A 16485-nucleotide genomic window follows, 5' to 3' on the forward strand; every position below is an offset into this window, starting at 1 on the left:
GCTGCGACTCTAGACTACAGGATTTGGGATTCTAGAGCAGGTACATAGACATCTGTTCAGATGTGCGTTTACTGCGGTGGTTGAACCCCTGATCGTGTCTGCCTGGGCTGGGCTAGCAGCTAAATGCTAACTATGCTGAATCGGGGGAACGGGGGGATTTACCCCACCCTGACCACGCCCCCAGCCAGCTACCCCAGCGTCTATGACGAGACACAGACTGTCTCTCTATGGGCCAGAAAGCCGCTGCTGCACTGCTCTCTATGGGTTGAAAGTTCTGTGTCATCACAGACAGATGAAGTTGTGACTTTAATAGCAATGGAGGCTGGGTTATTACGCAATAAGCCACACCCACTTTCATCAATAATGACCAAATTTCATGGATTTACTTGGGCATCATCCTAGAACATGTGTCAGCAATTTGATCAACATATTATTATGTGGTCAATTATGAGATTAGATTCAAGATTCAAGATTTTCACGTGTAGTATCACGTGTGAAATTCTTGTGCTGTGAACTCCGTTTACAACATAGTACAAATATAACAGGGCATATGAGTGCAAAAACAACAAGAGACACAACAAGCAATAAGGCAGTAGAGTGATAAGACAAGTCAGAGACAGTGGCATATTCACTGCACATAGGTGCACATGTCATGTGCATACTTTGGACGTACTTAAACATTTTAAATTTGACGTATTTGACGTACAGGTGCAAATAGCATATACTTAATTAAACATACAATTAAACATTAGACATACATAATGGTAGCATCTACAGTGCGGTACAGTACAGCTACTACACTATTTGTGTATGTTAAGGAGTCTCGTGGCCTGCGGGAAGAAACTGTCCCTCAAGCGATTTGTGCGTGCTTACTTCTTTGCATTTAGCACCCTTTAGTGATACAGCTAAAAATGCTTTGTGTGGGGATGTGTTCATGGCTCACGCAACACTTCTTAACATGTGGTAAACATGTTGGCTTGATTAGATGAATGTTAATGAGTTATGGCCAATTTTGTGTTATGGTGTGTTTTGTTCAAAGTTTATATTGGTCGATAAAAGCCAAACCATTTGACCTATCAATAACCTTTATACAACTTTGAAAGAGAACAGTCCCCAGATTCTCCACACGTGATGTGAATTGGATGAATGACCTAGGAGTTTCGGTTGGACTCGCGGCACCTTCCAGCGAATCTACTGTATGGGCACAAGAATTTTCAGTATATGCCACACGGTTTAGACGTTTTTTGTTTGTTTGTTCTTTGTTTTATTAAGTTGCTTGTTATAGCGCCACCTTCTGGCCAATATGCTTGGGGTGCCTTGCCTGAGTAGCGGTGTGCCATAGGAGTCCACTTGCCAAATATGGCTGCTGTAGGACTTGAGCTACTTTTTACCGGAGAGAAAGAAAGAAAGAAGCAAGAAAGAAAGAAAGAAAGAAGTAGAATAATTCCAGCAAATACAATAGGGTTTACTTTAGCACTACATGTATGTGCTTGGACCACTAACAAGGGAGTGCCTTTTTAACTGGGCTATATAATTGAACTACTGTATTTACCTTTATTTCATTACACAACCCATTTTCATCCACTGGTCCTTTGTGTTTTAGGGCATTAGGCATAATTGCTGACTAATCCTTGTTTAGAATAGTCCAATTCATTATTATTATTATTTGTCAATATGAACCACGCCATACGCCATGAACATGAGACTTTGTGCTTCAGTCGAGATCTTTATTTCTCTTGAGCTGTGCATTGGTGTGACAGGGAGATACTGGTAAATGTTCATGGATATAGACAGTATCAGACTGCTTAAGTTCAGTGGTTTTCTCATTTGACGTAAATTGCGCCAAGTTTGATTATCGTTGCCCGCCGTTTGCCACAGATTAGTTTAAAAATATGCCTGTGCCCTCCTCTGTAGTTATTCCCCCTCTGTGGTGTGTTCTGACCCACTGTATCCCGTTGGCATTTGAAACTAGAGCATTATGCTCCTGTTTTCCCTGTAGGCTCAGTGACATGTGCTCCAGGGCTGTTCAGCTGCCCAGGGTCGTACGCCTGTGTTCCCCAGCGCTGGCTCTGTGACGGGGAGAGGGACTGCTCCGACGGCAGCGATGAACTCTCCGCCGCCGGCTGCGGTAAGCTCCGCCTTCTCGTCCCGACACACTGAATAACTTATCGCCGTTATACAGTAAGCGCTGTGTACGTTTTCCACCAGTGAAGAATGGATCTATTGTGTTTCTTAAATTACAGCGTTTTTAACTCGCTCAACACAATACTGTGAATCAGCATGTACAGCTCAATTCAGGCCAGAAAACGAAAAATACAATAATTGGAGTTTGGAGGTTTTTAATGTGCGGCTACGAGGAACTGTTAATTGGTTATAAAACAGTTGAAATTTAAAGGTTTAAATCTAAAGCTTCCGTGTGAACCTGGTTGTAATTTTTGTTCCATCTGGCAAATAATAACTAATAACGTTAACATGCAGTAAATAAAACAGCGGCGGAGGCTCACTGACTCAGAGAAACCCTGCCTGGCCTGCCACGGGTGGAGACAGCGGGAGGAACCTCGGGGTTCAGGAAATGCAGTCTTCGTTCCAGGAAGACCACTACCGCTTTTGTCCACAGGGGCTGCTAAAGTCAACACAAAATGAAAGTTCCTCTTAGCTGTTTTAATATTTTTAGTGTTTTTTACGGTTTAATGTGGTGTCTCCCTATATACAGTAGGTGGTATTGGGTGCATTTATTGTTTCTAGTTTGATTTGAGTTTACCAAACTACTGTAAAGCATTTGAGAAAAACAACTCAAAGGAGTGGACTTGTTTTAGGTTGACTGATGTCATATATTACATACAGATAATTGCATGTCAAGTATGACTACACTGTGGATTAACAGATTAGCGCCTCAACCCATTTTCCTCATACATTAGCACCCAACAACACATGTGATGACAGCTCATTTCGCTGCCGCAACAAGGCCTGCATCCCCCAGCGGTTTGTCTGCGACCACGATGACGACTGCGGAGACGGCTCAGATGAGTCGGTGGAATGTGGCAAGTAGATCTCCATCACTCTCACTCTTACCATGAATACAGTCCCTTTAAAGCTGCAATAGGCAACTCTGCACTTTGGTGGCCCCAAATGGCAGAAAGAGATAGCTGTAAGTAAAGAAAGCACTCACTTTAAGTTTGGACCAGCAGGTGGTCAGAAGTCTTTGGTCTGAAGATCTAGCCCCCTATCGTTGCATCGGCCTAGTTTCTACGCCGAGCGCCTGGCGCAGTGGGCGTGGACCAGCGCACTTGATATCTTGGTCTTGGCGCTAGACGCAGCCTCAACCATTACAACCACGCCTTTTAAGCGTAAAATTATGCACCTTCAGTTCATTGGATAAGTGCAATAAACGAATCGCACGCTTGCCTTTTTAGCTCCAATTCCACTGGTCCCGCAAAACCAGACGAAAGCCAAGCGCTCTGCCTCCCCCCCCCCTCCCTTCATCCAGTCTTGTCTGTCTCCATTATAGGCTATTATTCCATATTATTATGCTTCTCAAACCAATCTAACTGCAGTTTAAATACTGCAAGCATGTAAATACGCTACACTATAGCAAGATCAAAGTGGAAATAATGTTCTAAATGCATCAGCTAGAAAAATATAGCCTATTAGATTGGTGAAAGTTTGTCCAGAAAGATATCATTTTCTCTCGCCTGCTGCAGGAAGGATGATGCACATAAATATAGCCTACATTATGTAAAGTCATTGCATAAATGTGTTTTTATTGTAAAACTAAATGTGGAGTAGGGCCAAGTTATTGGAGCGGACATCACAGTATAGCAGATGACAGTAGAAGCTTCCGAAGCGCGTTCCGCTGTCACTTATCTAAATCACGTTAAATCGACAAGGGATATTTATAGCCCCAGTAGGACATATATGTTTCACATAGGGTGGTGTTTTCATTTCGATGTTTTATTTGGTCCAATATTGAAATGTTCTACAATTGGAGGTTGTCTTACCATTACACATTATTTAGATCCTCCCTTAATATAGGTTTTCGGCTCATTTGGTTGCTATTTAGTAGCGAAATGGAGAAGCACAATGCATGTTGGGACATTCACATTGCAGTGAACTTACAGCTTATTTTTTCTATGGGACTCTGAGCGAGGGAGTCAGAGACAGTCGGTATTGTGCCTGGCAGACTGAGGAGAGAGGGAGAGAGTGACACAGAGAAGGGTGACAGAGGAGAGAGCCAGAGGGGAGGGAGAGAGCCAGAGGGGAGCGCTCCGCGCAACTGGCGCACTCTGAATAGGCCTGGTTTTCAAAAGCGCAAAGCGCTAAATGTACGCCAGGTCGGAAGATAGCAGTACGCCGGTATTTAGCGCCGACACACCCACTCTGGCCCATTCTGGGACTGCGCCACGCCCATTCGGCCTAAAGCGCATTTGGCAGCGTAAAGCCATATTGATATCGTCCCAAAACAGGCGCAAGGCACGTTTTTTTGCGTTTAAGGCCCGTATTAGTGCCGAAGGCCTGTGGGAGAATAGGGCCCCTAGAGTGTGGGGTCGATAATTCACTACTATGGGGCCATACCGTTTATTGCCTTATAAGTAGGGCTGGGCAGTTATATCGGTAATAATGAGACTAGATATCTTAGATTTAGGATAATATTGTAATATCGTGATATTACATAAGTGTTGTCTTTTCCTGGTTTTAAAGGCTGCGTTACAGTAAAGTGATGTCATTTTCTGAACTTACCAGACTGTTCTAGCTGTTCCATTATTTGCCTTTACCCACATAGTCATTATATCCACATTCCTGATGATTATTTATCAAAATTGTGTAAATATTTTGTGAAAGCACCAATAGTCATCCCTACAATATTGTTGAAATATTTATATATTATTATAAAAAAAAAGAAGGTATTTGGTCAAGTACAGTTTTGTTTTAATAAAAGTGTGTGTGACATCTCACATGTGGCTTTGACTTATAAGAACATTTAAGCCACTTTGTAGAAAATACAGAGATAGCCTATATACTGTATTGTGGATCACCATTCAGCATAAAAATACTGAGATATGATTTTTTGGGGGTCCAGCCCGACTTAAGTAATAAGTAATTAAAAGTACCATAAAACTCATCTGGAATGCCAGTGCAGGGAGCCCAGTACAGGAGTAATCCCTGCATGGGGTCTTTGTAATAAGTCATAAGAGTGCTACAATGGATAATGGCCATAAAAACCCTGCCTTGTGCAGCTTTGTGGAACCTCAGCTTGAAGATTAGAAGCTGTGCGTTGGCACAGCTGGAGTGTCAGTAGATGAAACAGTGGCCATCTCTCTATCTTCAGTCTATCGCTCCTGTGGACCGGGGGAGTTTCGCTGCGGGGACGGTCGCTGTCTCCTCAGCTCGCAGTGGGAGTGTGACGGCTACGCAGACTGTCCGGACCGCTCCGACGAGCTGCCTCTGAACCTCAAATGTCTGGCCGCAGGTAAGACTGCTGTCTGGCTCTTCGTCAGTGTCACCACTCCGCCATGAAACTGGGACGGACATGGTGGAAACAAAAGGCAGTATAGACTACTGGAGTGTTCCTGAATGGAAATAATCTGTCGGCAAGTGAAAACGTCTTCCAGCTACTGTGCCAATGAGACTGATGTACAGTATTGCTCTTTCAGGGAGTTTGTGCAACGGCTCCTTCTTCATGTGCTCCAATGGACGCTGCATGTCGGAGCGGAGCCTCTGTGACGGCAGAGACGACTGCGGAGACCAATCAGACGAGAGGAACTGCAATGTGAACGAGTGCCTGAACCGCCGAGTCAGTGGGTGCACACAGGACTGTCAAGACCTTCCTGTGGGATACAAGGTAGTAACCAATGGACTAGTCACGGTCCACTGCTTCTGTCCATGTCTCCCCAGAATCACTTGCTACAATTAGTCCATAAGCCCTGCAGGCCAAGCCAAACTGCACTAAAAGAACAGTTGGAAAGGGATTACAATATGGATATTGGCAGCATAAATTTGTTAAATTGTCACTTTAAGCCAATCCCTGTGGTTTGGTACTGAAACCAAAGCAGACTCCACAGAGACTTCACTATAAATGCTGAGAATCCATTGTGGAATGCAGTGTTATTTAGTAAATCTGTGTCACAGTGTCTAGGATAATAATAGCACATCAGAGTCTCTTTCCTCGGGTTGAATGAAACCCATCCTACTTCAGACAGCATGCCTAACATAGTATTATTCATATTGTGCCTTTACTTTTTGAGTTCACGGACCTAAAGTTCTGAAGCTTGCACTTACACTTCTAAGTCAGCAAGCGGGAAAGTCTGGAACTCCAGTCATGTGGGCATGAATGATTAATGAGAGATAATGAAACAAACCCAACTTTGCACATCATTAAACCGATAAAGAGGGGTGGGGAACACACGTACTGTACAGTTAGTCTTTCATATCTGAAATAACCTTGATGGCTGTAAGGGGAGTTTAATGGCCTTGGTAAGGCTATTCCGCAGCACGTCCAAATGCTGAGATCCGCCCTGGTAGTGCCAGACCGTTGCGCCATGCCTGGCAACGATGGCCCCCGATGTCAAGATGGAATCCAGGTCAAGCCTGCGTCACCCTGTAGTGATCTGGTGGCCATTGAAAATTGGCAGACTGTAGTAGTACTCTGTGCCGTCAGCCCGGGGGTTTCCTCTTACCACTCGTTTTGTCAGTCAGTGCTCACTGAATGGGAAGAGAGGCTGAAAGTAGAAAAAAAACATCTCATCCCTGTCATGACAGCCGGCTCGAGAGCACCTCAATACAGCCTGAACGGGGGGTCAGCAGAAAAGGCCTCAAGGTTATAACTTTGGCTAAGAAAGGGATTTGAACCAGGTCCAGTGCAGCTGATTCAAGCACTTTGAGTTATTGGGGGGGGGGGGGGGGTGTCACTGAAATGCAGTGTAATTTTTGTGGCATGGTATGTCTACATCAGGACTTTGATGTCATCATAATATACAGTTGGTCGCTCAGGTGAGTGATACATTCTCTGCTGACCTGCGTTACATCCATAGACTTTAATAGAAGCTGTGACAGCCACAAATCTATTATCTATTACTGCAGGTTGTTCCAAAATCACGGAAAAAGCACAGTGCCTCCCGTCTTATTACTTTTAATATAGAACGCCCATAAAAAGGCATTAAAAAAATGTACATAATTTGTTCAATAAATCATTTATGTTTAACTGAGAATTATTCAACAATAATAATCACATTTGTATCTCCCACCAAGCAGTGTAGCTCTTGAACTAAACAGATAGCTGAGGGACATATAATTAGCAGTATAAGTGGTCATTTCCATGTATACATTTTACATAATTAATATTTAAATGAGCGGTTATGTGGTCACAGGTGTGTGGTTATATCTTATAATCACATTGAGGCTCCCTTTCTGAATCTGTGTCCACATATTCATCATCATATCTCCATTGACTGGTTTTGTGTGTGCTCAGTGTAAGTGTTGGCCTGGTCTCCGGCTGAAGGACTGTTTTTGTGTGTGCTCAGTGTAAGTGTTGGCCTGGTCTCTGGCTGAAGGACTGTTTTTGTGTGTGCTCAGTGTAAGTGTTGGCCTGGTCTCCGGCTGAAGGACTGTTTTTGTGTGTGTGCTCAGTGTAAGTGTTGGCCTGGTCTCCGGCTGAAGGACTGTTTTTGTGTGTGCTCAGTGTAAGTGTTGGCCTGGTCTCCGGCTGAAGGACTGTTTTTGTGTGTGCTCAGTGTAAGTGTTGGCCTGGTTTGCGGCTGAAGGACTATTTTTGTGTGTGCTCAGTGTAAGTGTTGGCCTGGTTTCCAGCTGAAGGACTGTTTTTGTGTGTGTGCTCAGTGTAAGTGTTGGCCTGGTCTCCGGCTGAAAGACTGTTTTTGTGTGTGTGCTCAGTGTAAGTGTTGGCCTGGTTTCCAGCTGAAGGATTGTTTTTGTGTGTGTGCTCAGTGTAAGTGTTGGCCTGGTCTCCGGCTGAAGGACTGTTTTTGTGTGTGTGCTCAGTGTAAGTGTTGGCCTGGTTTCCAGCTAAAGGACTGTTTTTGTGTGTGTGCTCAGTGTAAGTGTTGGCCTGGTTTCCAGCTGAAGGACTGTTTTTGTGTGTGTGCTCAGTGTAAGTGTTGGCCTGGTTTCCAGCTGAAGGACTGTTTTTGTGTGTGCTCAGTGTAAGTGTTGGCCTGGTCTCTGGCTGAAGGACTGTTTTTGTGTGTGCTCAGTGTAAGTGTTGGCCTGGTCTCTGGCTGAAGGACTGTTTTTGTGTGTGCTCAGTGTAAGTGTTGGCCTGGTCTCCGGCTGAAGGACTGTTTTTGTGTGTGCTCAGTGTAAGTGTTGGCCTTGTCTCCGGCTGAAGGACTGTTTTTGTGTGTGTGCTCAGTGTAAGTGTTGGCCTGGTCTCCGACTGAAGGACTGTTTTTGTGTGTGCTCAGTGTAAGTGTTGGCCTGGTCTCCGGCTGAAGGACTGTTTTTGTGTGTGTGCTCAGTGTAAGTGTTGGCCTGGTCTCCGGCTGAAGGACTGTTTTTGTGTGTGCTCAGTGTAAGTGTTGGCCTGGTTTCCGGCTGAAGGATGACGGGAAGACTTGTGTGGACATGGACGAGTGCTCGACCACCCTCCCCTGCAGCCAGCGCTGCATCAACACCTACGGCTCCTTCAAGTGCCTGTGCGTGGACGGCTACGAAGCCCTGGAGCGCGACCCCAACACATGCAAGGCTCTCTCAGGTCAGCTTTGTCTTCTGACCCTCCCCAGCATGAGGTGCCAAGTCCCGGTGGTTATCTTATATGCCTTGTGTCCTTCCTTTCAGTCGAAGAGCCCTTCCTCATTATGGCAGACCACCATCAAATCAGGAAGCTAAGTGTGGATGGCTCAAATTACACCATCTTGAAACAGGTGAGAGACTTCTGCATCATTGCCTAATGGTGTCGGTGGATCGACTCTTAGCTAGGAGGCATCTGCCATCTGTCAATCACATTAGCATGTTGTCTCTTTTTCCCCCTTTTAATTGAATCTCTCATGCCTCCCATCCCCAGCCTGTCATTTCCACACCGGCAGTACAGTCTAAATGTGATGCGGTGAACTCCACCACTGATTTAGTGTTGGCTGTTAAGTCTTTCTAATGAGTTAGACAGGGTCACGGAATGGCCAAGCCTTAATGTAGCAACAGTTAAGATGTGTGGTGCTATGAGTCGCATAACAAGGACCACAGGCCACTTTGGAAACCCTCTGATCTCATCAGGTTTCAGTGGGCTGGCTGCGTCGTTATGTAGACCTGCTAAATGTGTGGGTACCATGCGGTGGCGTTGTATAAAGCTGTTGCTTTATAATGATGTAACTGATGATGCAACATGATGATGTAACATGATGTAACTGGTGCCACATCACGTTGTGAACGCATTGTCGCATTTTCTTTTGTAGGAATGTTTGTAAATCATGCCATTTGCTGCTGTGCAATGTCTTAGGATATAGTACATCTTCGGGCATCCGGGGAGTGCAGTGGTAGATTCCTTGCCTACCAACACGAGAGTTGCAGGTTCGAGCCCCCGTGTTACCTCCAGCTTGGTCAGACGTTCCTACAGACACAATTGTCCGTGTCTGCGGGTGGGAAGCCGGATTAAGTGCCTTCTCTGGTTGGTCGGGCCGCCTGTTGGGGGGGGGGGGGGGGGGGGGGGGGGGGGAGGAACTGGGGGGAATAGTGTCATCCTCCCACGCGCTACGTCCTCCTCGCTGTCAGGTTAAAGTAAGCGGCTGGCGACTGCACATGTATCGGAGGAAGCATGTGCTAGTCTACAGCTCTCCCCAGATCGGTAGAGCGGGTGGAGCAGCAACCGGGAAAAGCAGGGGGAATTGTCCAAGTAAAATTGGGGAGAAAACAGGGGGAAATCTGCAAAAAAAAGAGAAAAAAATCTAGATTACATCTTCAACATATGTAAAACTATTTATGCACTGTAAAAAATAACTGAACAGTACTCCACCCCCTAGGAGCTTTTTTTGTAAGGCAAAGGGAGTTCAACATCAATTGGAAATAGCACACAGACCTCTATAGACTATCCTGCTATTGGAATCCTGGCACACCTCACAGATAGCACTCATCTCTGTTTATGAGATTGTCCGCTGCCCTTCCTGATTTCCCAGACTCCCACCATATGGAGGACCCCGTGGAAAAGCCATTTCAATCATTTCCTGGTCTCATGGTGGCTGGCCCGGCCACGGCTCGAATCTGACTGTTGATTATCATAAATCACCGCCTGAGATTTAAATCAACCGGCGGGTCCCCCTGGAGAGTCTCCTTTTAAAGCCGTGCTATCCTCTCCACTCATACGTATGCTGCTGCTGACTGTATCCTCTCCACTCATACGTATGCTGCTGCTGACTGTATCCTCTCCACTCACTGTATGCTGCTGCTGACTGTATCCTCTCCACTCACTGTATGCTGCTGCTGACTGTATTGGGGTTCTCACCAGCCACAATTCACTTTAATCACTGCATGCTAGCCTTAATGGAAGCTAGAGTGGGAGATATGCATATGGGGCGGCTAAGTGGTCCAGGCGGATACTGCACTGACCTCATATCACTTTACCACACCATTACATACTGTACCCTGTTCAGATCATACCTTCATGATTTGATGTAAATCTCAAATGAGCCAATCCGTTTTTATTATACATTGCCACTGCTTTTACATACGTTTACAGTGTTCCCCTAGGTGCTCAACCAGGTAAGATCCTTTGTTGTGATTGGATGATTGGTTCATGGGGGCATCCCCTATATGTATATATAGATGGAGTCAAGGCGATGTCGCCCATAATACTGATGAAGGTCCTAGTGACCGAAACGTTTATTCAATAAATTCTCCTAAAAAGGTGAGACAGTGTGCGGGAGCTTTTCTTTATAGTTACATGTTTTTTCCCCGACGCACCTGTCATATTCCCAGGTGTGCAGAGATCCTTTCTGCTGCAGTGTTTCCCCTAGAAAATTGTTCAGGCCTGGAGGGATTTCGAAACGTACCCCGACCGTAACGGTGGGGGCCCTCGCTGGCGACGCTAAACTTTTAGCTAACCTGTTCACATCTATGTTCGCAATGGCATCCCAAGTATCATCATACTATTATGGGATGCGATGCGAACAGTTGTATAGACCCCTTATACAGCTGTCAACATTGGAGCTGCGCGCACATCGTGTAGGCAAAAAGCCGCGAGCCCAGCATTGACAGACACAGAGAACTGTGTAAAAGCCCCGCTGTCAGGACTGCTCTGTGCCCATCTGCGACACACAGTTAGATTTTAGTTTTAAAATGCAGTTCTCGGCTTACTACCACAGCTTATCTGAAAAATGTCCTCCTGAGGAGCATGTCACCAAGCCAACAACATACCGGTACCTGTAATGTTCTATAGGTTAAGTTCATTCCTGCTTTAAAAATGTTACATACACAGTCGTGTACTGTACTCGCGTGTACAGCTTAACATTTTTCATGATATTATCTTTTTTTAGTTCTTTCTGACAACCCCCAACTACCCCCCCCCCCCTCCCCCCCCCCGCGCTGTCTCGCCAGCCGCTTCTTTTCATCTGACAGTGAAGCGTTTCACCGGCATAGCGTAGCGCGTGGGAAGATCACGCTATTCCCCCCAGTTCCCCTCCCCCCCGAACAGGCCACATACCCTTAATCCGGCTTCCCGCAGACACGGACAATTGTGCCTGTATGGACGCCCGACCAAGCCGGAGGAAACACAGGGGCTTGTAACCTGCGACCCTCATCTTGGTAGGCAGGGAATCTACCCGCAGGCACAACTCGGCCGCCTGCTTAAAATATATCATGATTTTCAGAATTGGCTATGGAGAAAAAATAATGTGATATCTACTTGTGGGCACATTCCCTCGATAGCTGGTCTTCGGAATAGCAGCAAGGGAGGGGGCCGTTCCCCCAGGACACTTTGGCGCCTGTCTGTGAAGGTGTTGATGAACTGATGAAGACATCTCATTCCGCCTGTCAGATTCCCTGACACCTTTTCTTGGCGCCCATAGCGCGAGACAGCAGGGGCAGTGGAGCTCGTTTGGGTAGCCCCTCCCATAGCGCGAGACAGCGGGGGCAGTGGAGCTCGTTTGGGTAGCCCCTCCCTCTGGCTGACAGTGGGGTCTTGTGAGCATGACAGAGAAGGGAAGTACCTCATTCCACCTGCTTTGATAGGGCTTCAATGTGCTCTTCAGCGGCTCTCCACTTGCTTTATATAGCTGAAGGCAATGGAACCTATGGGGACACCTCCAACAAATCAATATTGCTTGTAAATATCACAGGAGGGACAGTAGGAGTTAAGCTTTCGGTGCAGTTGGATGCTGACTTGACGTGCTGTCTTGTTGTTGGCGTGCTCATTCACTTATAAATGGAAATGCCAACAGCCAGAACACATAGATGCACAGTGCATGTATGTGTAATGTATAATGAATGGATGAATGCCAATGCTCCCGCTACAGCACATTACAGTCTAGGACTATGTGAGTGCTCATGAGGCACTCATCCATGTGCCCCCAACAGCCTGACGCCATTCTACTATATCTTTGACATTGATTTTTCATTTCTCAAAGTGGGTTTGAACCTAGACCACTTGTTTTATCATGGCTAACGTAACTTTAGAGCTTAGTTTATTATCATACATTTTCACTGTAACGTCAAAACGTAAACACAGTCTATAAAACACATAGGCACGGCTTCCCATGCCAACAAAAACACTCGCATTGCTCTGATATAGCGTCTGCTATCTACACTCTGCAAAGCAGACACTCTGCCATCGAGACACGCAGCGCAAAGCCACACAGCCGACTTACCGCACTGTAAACAAAGACACGCGGTCCCAAACAGATACAAACAGAGACTAACCTTATTTTTACAGCCATGGCCACTTTATGTTCCCAATCACAGTCATGGCTTGATCCAGTATATGCTGTCAAGCCTCGCCGGGTCACTTTCTGTCCATTCATAAATCCACAGAAACGAAGCAGGAGCCTCGGACCGACGCTGCAGCAGGCTTGAATCAACAGAGCCTGTTTTCACAACACAGAGAGGGGGCGTGGCTTCTTTCACTCCTCTGAACATTATAACTTGCCTGTCTCGCTAGATATATAATAGTGTTTTGTGGGCATATAGTAGGGCTGATGAATATTGCATTTAGTGCCTTTATGTTTATCTCCCGCTGTGATCCTCAGGGTCTTAACAACATCATCCACATAGACTTTGACTACAGGAAGGAATTCATCTATTGGGTGGACTCGACCAAGCCGGGTGGTCGCAAGATCAACAGAATGCGCCTCAACGGGAGCGACCTGAAGGTACGTGGGGGTTTAGCCACTATGGCCTCACCATATGCTGCCTTGTGCCACTTTCCCCAGGAGGGCATGGGACATTACTTTACCTGCTCCCTCTCCACTGGGATCATGCTGCTATCCAACTCCTGTTTCATGCTATTTTTGAACTCCTATAATCACATTATGAAGATGTAAGTTGTTAACAGATTTTACTCATTGAAGATGTCCTCTGTGGTTTTGGTACAAGTACAAGAGTGACGCTTCAGTGGCTCATTTTTACTGTCAGTGTTCAACTGTTGATGGACATCCTTCACCCTTTTCAGAGACATGATTGGCTTTGACCGCCCGCAGCCAACAAACAGCCTGTTAGCTTTACAGTGTGTCAATTAATGGTGGCAATATCACCAATGGCTTTCAGATGAAAGTGACAGGCTTAATAGCACGATGGCACTCTCTGGTGTAATCAGCGAGGTGTGTCCGGGTCACTGGGACGTCAACACAACACCTGCTGGGCACCCCGTGCCACATGCCATTAGCATTGGTGTGTGGAGGTAAAAGGCTCATTCAGCTCAATTACTCCCATACACTCTCTGTCTGCAGCGAGAGCACGAGAGGTACGGAGAGGAGAGGTTCTCACATTGGGTTTAATTAACAGCCAATCAGATCCAATGCCACTGGTACACAGCCACCATATGAGGAAGTATAGACTGGAGCAGGAAGGATTTCTATAGGCCCCTTTGATGCCAAGATACAGCAGGATTTCCATCCAACACTGACAAAGAGGTCATTAATATGCTTTCATTATTGGGGGATTTTATTTTCACTTCAATTGACACTTGTTACCTACAGTAGCAGAAAAAACGACAATGAAAAAGTATATTTTCCTATTTGTTATCGCCATGATCCGTGTTTATTTTTATTTTCTCATTGCTGTGATGTTTCTGCACTGCACTTCCTAGAGATCACATGTCAATCAATTAGCGTGTCAGTACTGTGGCGTCTTTTTCCTTGGCTTTTCTTTTAATGACGTTTGTTTCTGTAGTTGGTGGTCTTTCCTTTGTCTGTTCAGCCATTTTTGGGGCCTGTTGCTGCGGTTTAGAATAGATGGATAGATTGTTATTTTAATTTAAATGCTCAGAATCAAATGAATGAAAGACAGACCACCTCAACAGCTTTGAATAGTTAATGGAAAAAGTTTTAGCCAAGCATAGGAAACACTGTGGTAGATGTTTTATTTTCCACCACACAGCTATATTGAAGTGCACTTTCAGACCCGCATGTTTTGCCTCGACAGCCAAAAGCAAAACATATTGTCAGCCGGAGGTGAAAATGCTTTCAGTCATGGTACTGTATGTATCAGATATAGCCTACTGTGGTTCCATCTGCTCTTTCTGTTTTGATGAACCACATTCAAATGTTGACATTTCTCACAAGTTAACCTTCATTTCCACATCAAGCAGTCTGTTGGATCAATATAGAGAAATGCAATGGAGTAATGCCAGAGGCGGACTCTATGCAATGAATATTAACTCCTAAAAAGATAATTTTTGCCTGATGGGAGGGCAAGCGCTCAATCTGTGACATTTTGGAGACGTTTAAGCCTACTTTAGTCCAGATTGCTGCTTAGGGGACAGCCTATTCTATTGGCAAGGCAATTTACATGTATTTTCTTGCAAACGATGACAGAGATCTCCTCAAAGCACATCATGTCCCTTAATGACAGATTGCACGGGGTGCCGGGGGTTTGAAATAGTGTTTTGAAGACACCGGTTTCATCTGCCAGCTGGCACAATTATTGTTTATTCCAAAACAACTGGCTTTGATAACTTAAAGGTTAAGCCATCTTGGGGATATTGATAGATTTCCTGGATAGTTTCTAGAGATCATTATTTTTTTTCCACTCACTTTTTTTTTTAAACAAAATCCTTCATTAAGATGAGAGCAATGAGATTAATGAGAGCATTAATAATCAGGATGCTGTTGCCACTGCTTTGCATTTCTCCTCCTCTCTCCTCTCATATTGTCTGCCTCTCTGCTACATTTTACATTTAAGGCGATTAGCAAATGCTCACACACAGAGAGAGCAGCCTACAATGTGTAACAGTCAAATAACCTTTCAGGGACTTTTTGTTCAAATGAGTTCATGTTGTTGCTGATGAGCAACACTAAGTCAATACTTTCGGATTGCGCAGTCTCCTTATTGGAACCAAGATGTCTGTGTTTTAGAAGATAAACACATTGGGTAAAAAAAATGGGGGAAAGGGGGGAGGAGTCTTTAAAAGATCCTAATTTTCCTATTTCTATATATTTTGTAATGAGAATATGTCAAAATCGCCAAGTTCATCAACCCACAATTTGTGGGTGATCCATTTTGGGATGAAAATGGTGAATATTACCGAACAACACTCAATAGTAAAAAAAAAAAAAAAAAAACGCATCACCTTCTGCTAATGTAGGCTACTGTATGGAATGATTGCATCAGATTTTCTTGTGGAAATATTTTGTTGTCCCACCAATATTTTAATGCCAAAATTGCCACTGGTTGCGGTACCTTGAAACAGGGTCAGTGTGAGAGCTCTCTGCTTCCCCTTTCCGCTATTTTATAGAGCCTATTTTTTTGTGACTGCTGCCCCGGTAAGCGGACCAATAAGTAGCTTGTTTGCAATCCTTCTGAAATAGATTTTACTCTCCCTGCATTACCAGATAGTCCACAGAACAGCGGTGCCCAGTGCCTTAGCAGTGGACTGGATAGGCAAGAATCTGTACTGGTGCGATGTGGAGAGGAACACGCTTGAAGTGTCCAAAGCCAATGGTCTGTACCCCACTGTCCTGATCAGCTCTGGCCTCAGGAATCCCACTGACCTAGCCCTGGACCCTCAGACTGGGTAAGTCATTCTCCTTGCTCAATCGGTGTTTTATCTGAATTACTTTGACGTGTAGTTTTCTCTCTTTATTTATTTTTTATTTTCCCCCCGATTTTTTATCCCATTTTTATCCCCCGTTAGTGCCAACTTTAATTTATTTATCCTGGTTGCTGCTCCATCCTCTGCCAATCTGGGGAGAGCCGAAACTGGCTCCATGCTTCCTCCGAGACATGGGCAGTAGCCAGCCGCTTCTTTTCACCTGACAGGGGAAGCTTCACCGGTAGGACATAGCACGTGGGAGGATCACGCTATTCCAACGAGTTCCCCTCCCTCCGAACAGG

General features: G+C 45.3%; 1 protein-coding gene across 1 annotated transcript in view; it reads left to right on the forward strand.

Annotated features, from left to right (window-relative positions):
* The window catches only part of lrp1bb (low density lipoprotein receptor-related protein 1Bb), a gene marked incomplete at its 5' end in the record, with an annotated part of 421412 nt that overhangs the window by 341000 nt on the left and 63927 nt on the right, over positions 1 to 16485 (forward strand). The window contains 8 exons of the mRNA XM_083638437.1: positions 2000 to 2128; positions 2919 to 3041; positions 5327 to 5467; positions 5652 to 5839; positions 8524 to 8707; positions 8791 to 8876; positions 13182 to 13304; positions 15984 to 16165. Coding sequence (XP_083494563.1) covers positions 2000 to 2128; positions 2919 to 3041; positions 5327 to 5467; positions 5652 to 5839; positions 8524 to 8707; positions 8791 to 8876; positions 13182 to 13304; positions 15984 to 16165 — 1156 coding nt within the window. The remainder of the gene's footprint in view (positions 1 to 1999; positions 2129 to 2918; positions 3042 to 5326; positions 5468 to 5651; positions 5840 to 8523; positions 8708 to 8790; positions 8877 to 13181; positions 13305 to 15983; positions 16166 to 16485) is intronic.

This window comes from Poromitra crassiceps (assembly GCF_964638095.1).
Source record: "Poromitra crassiceps genome assembly, chromosome: 6".
In the NCBI taxonomy this organism is placed as follows: Eukaryota; Metazoa; Chordata; class Actinopteri; order Beryciformes; family Melamphaidae; genus Poromitra; species Poromitra crassiceps.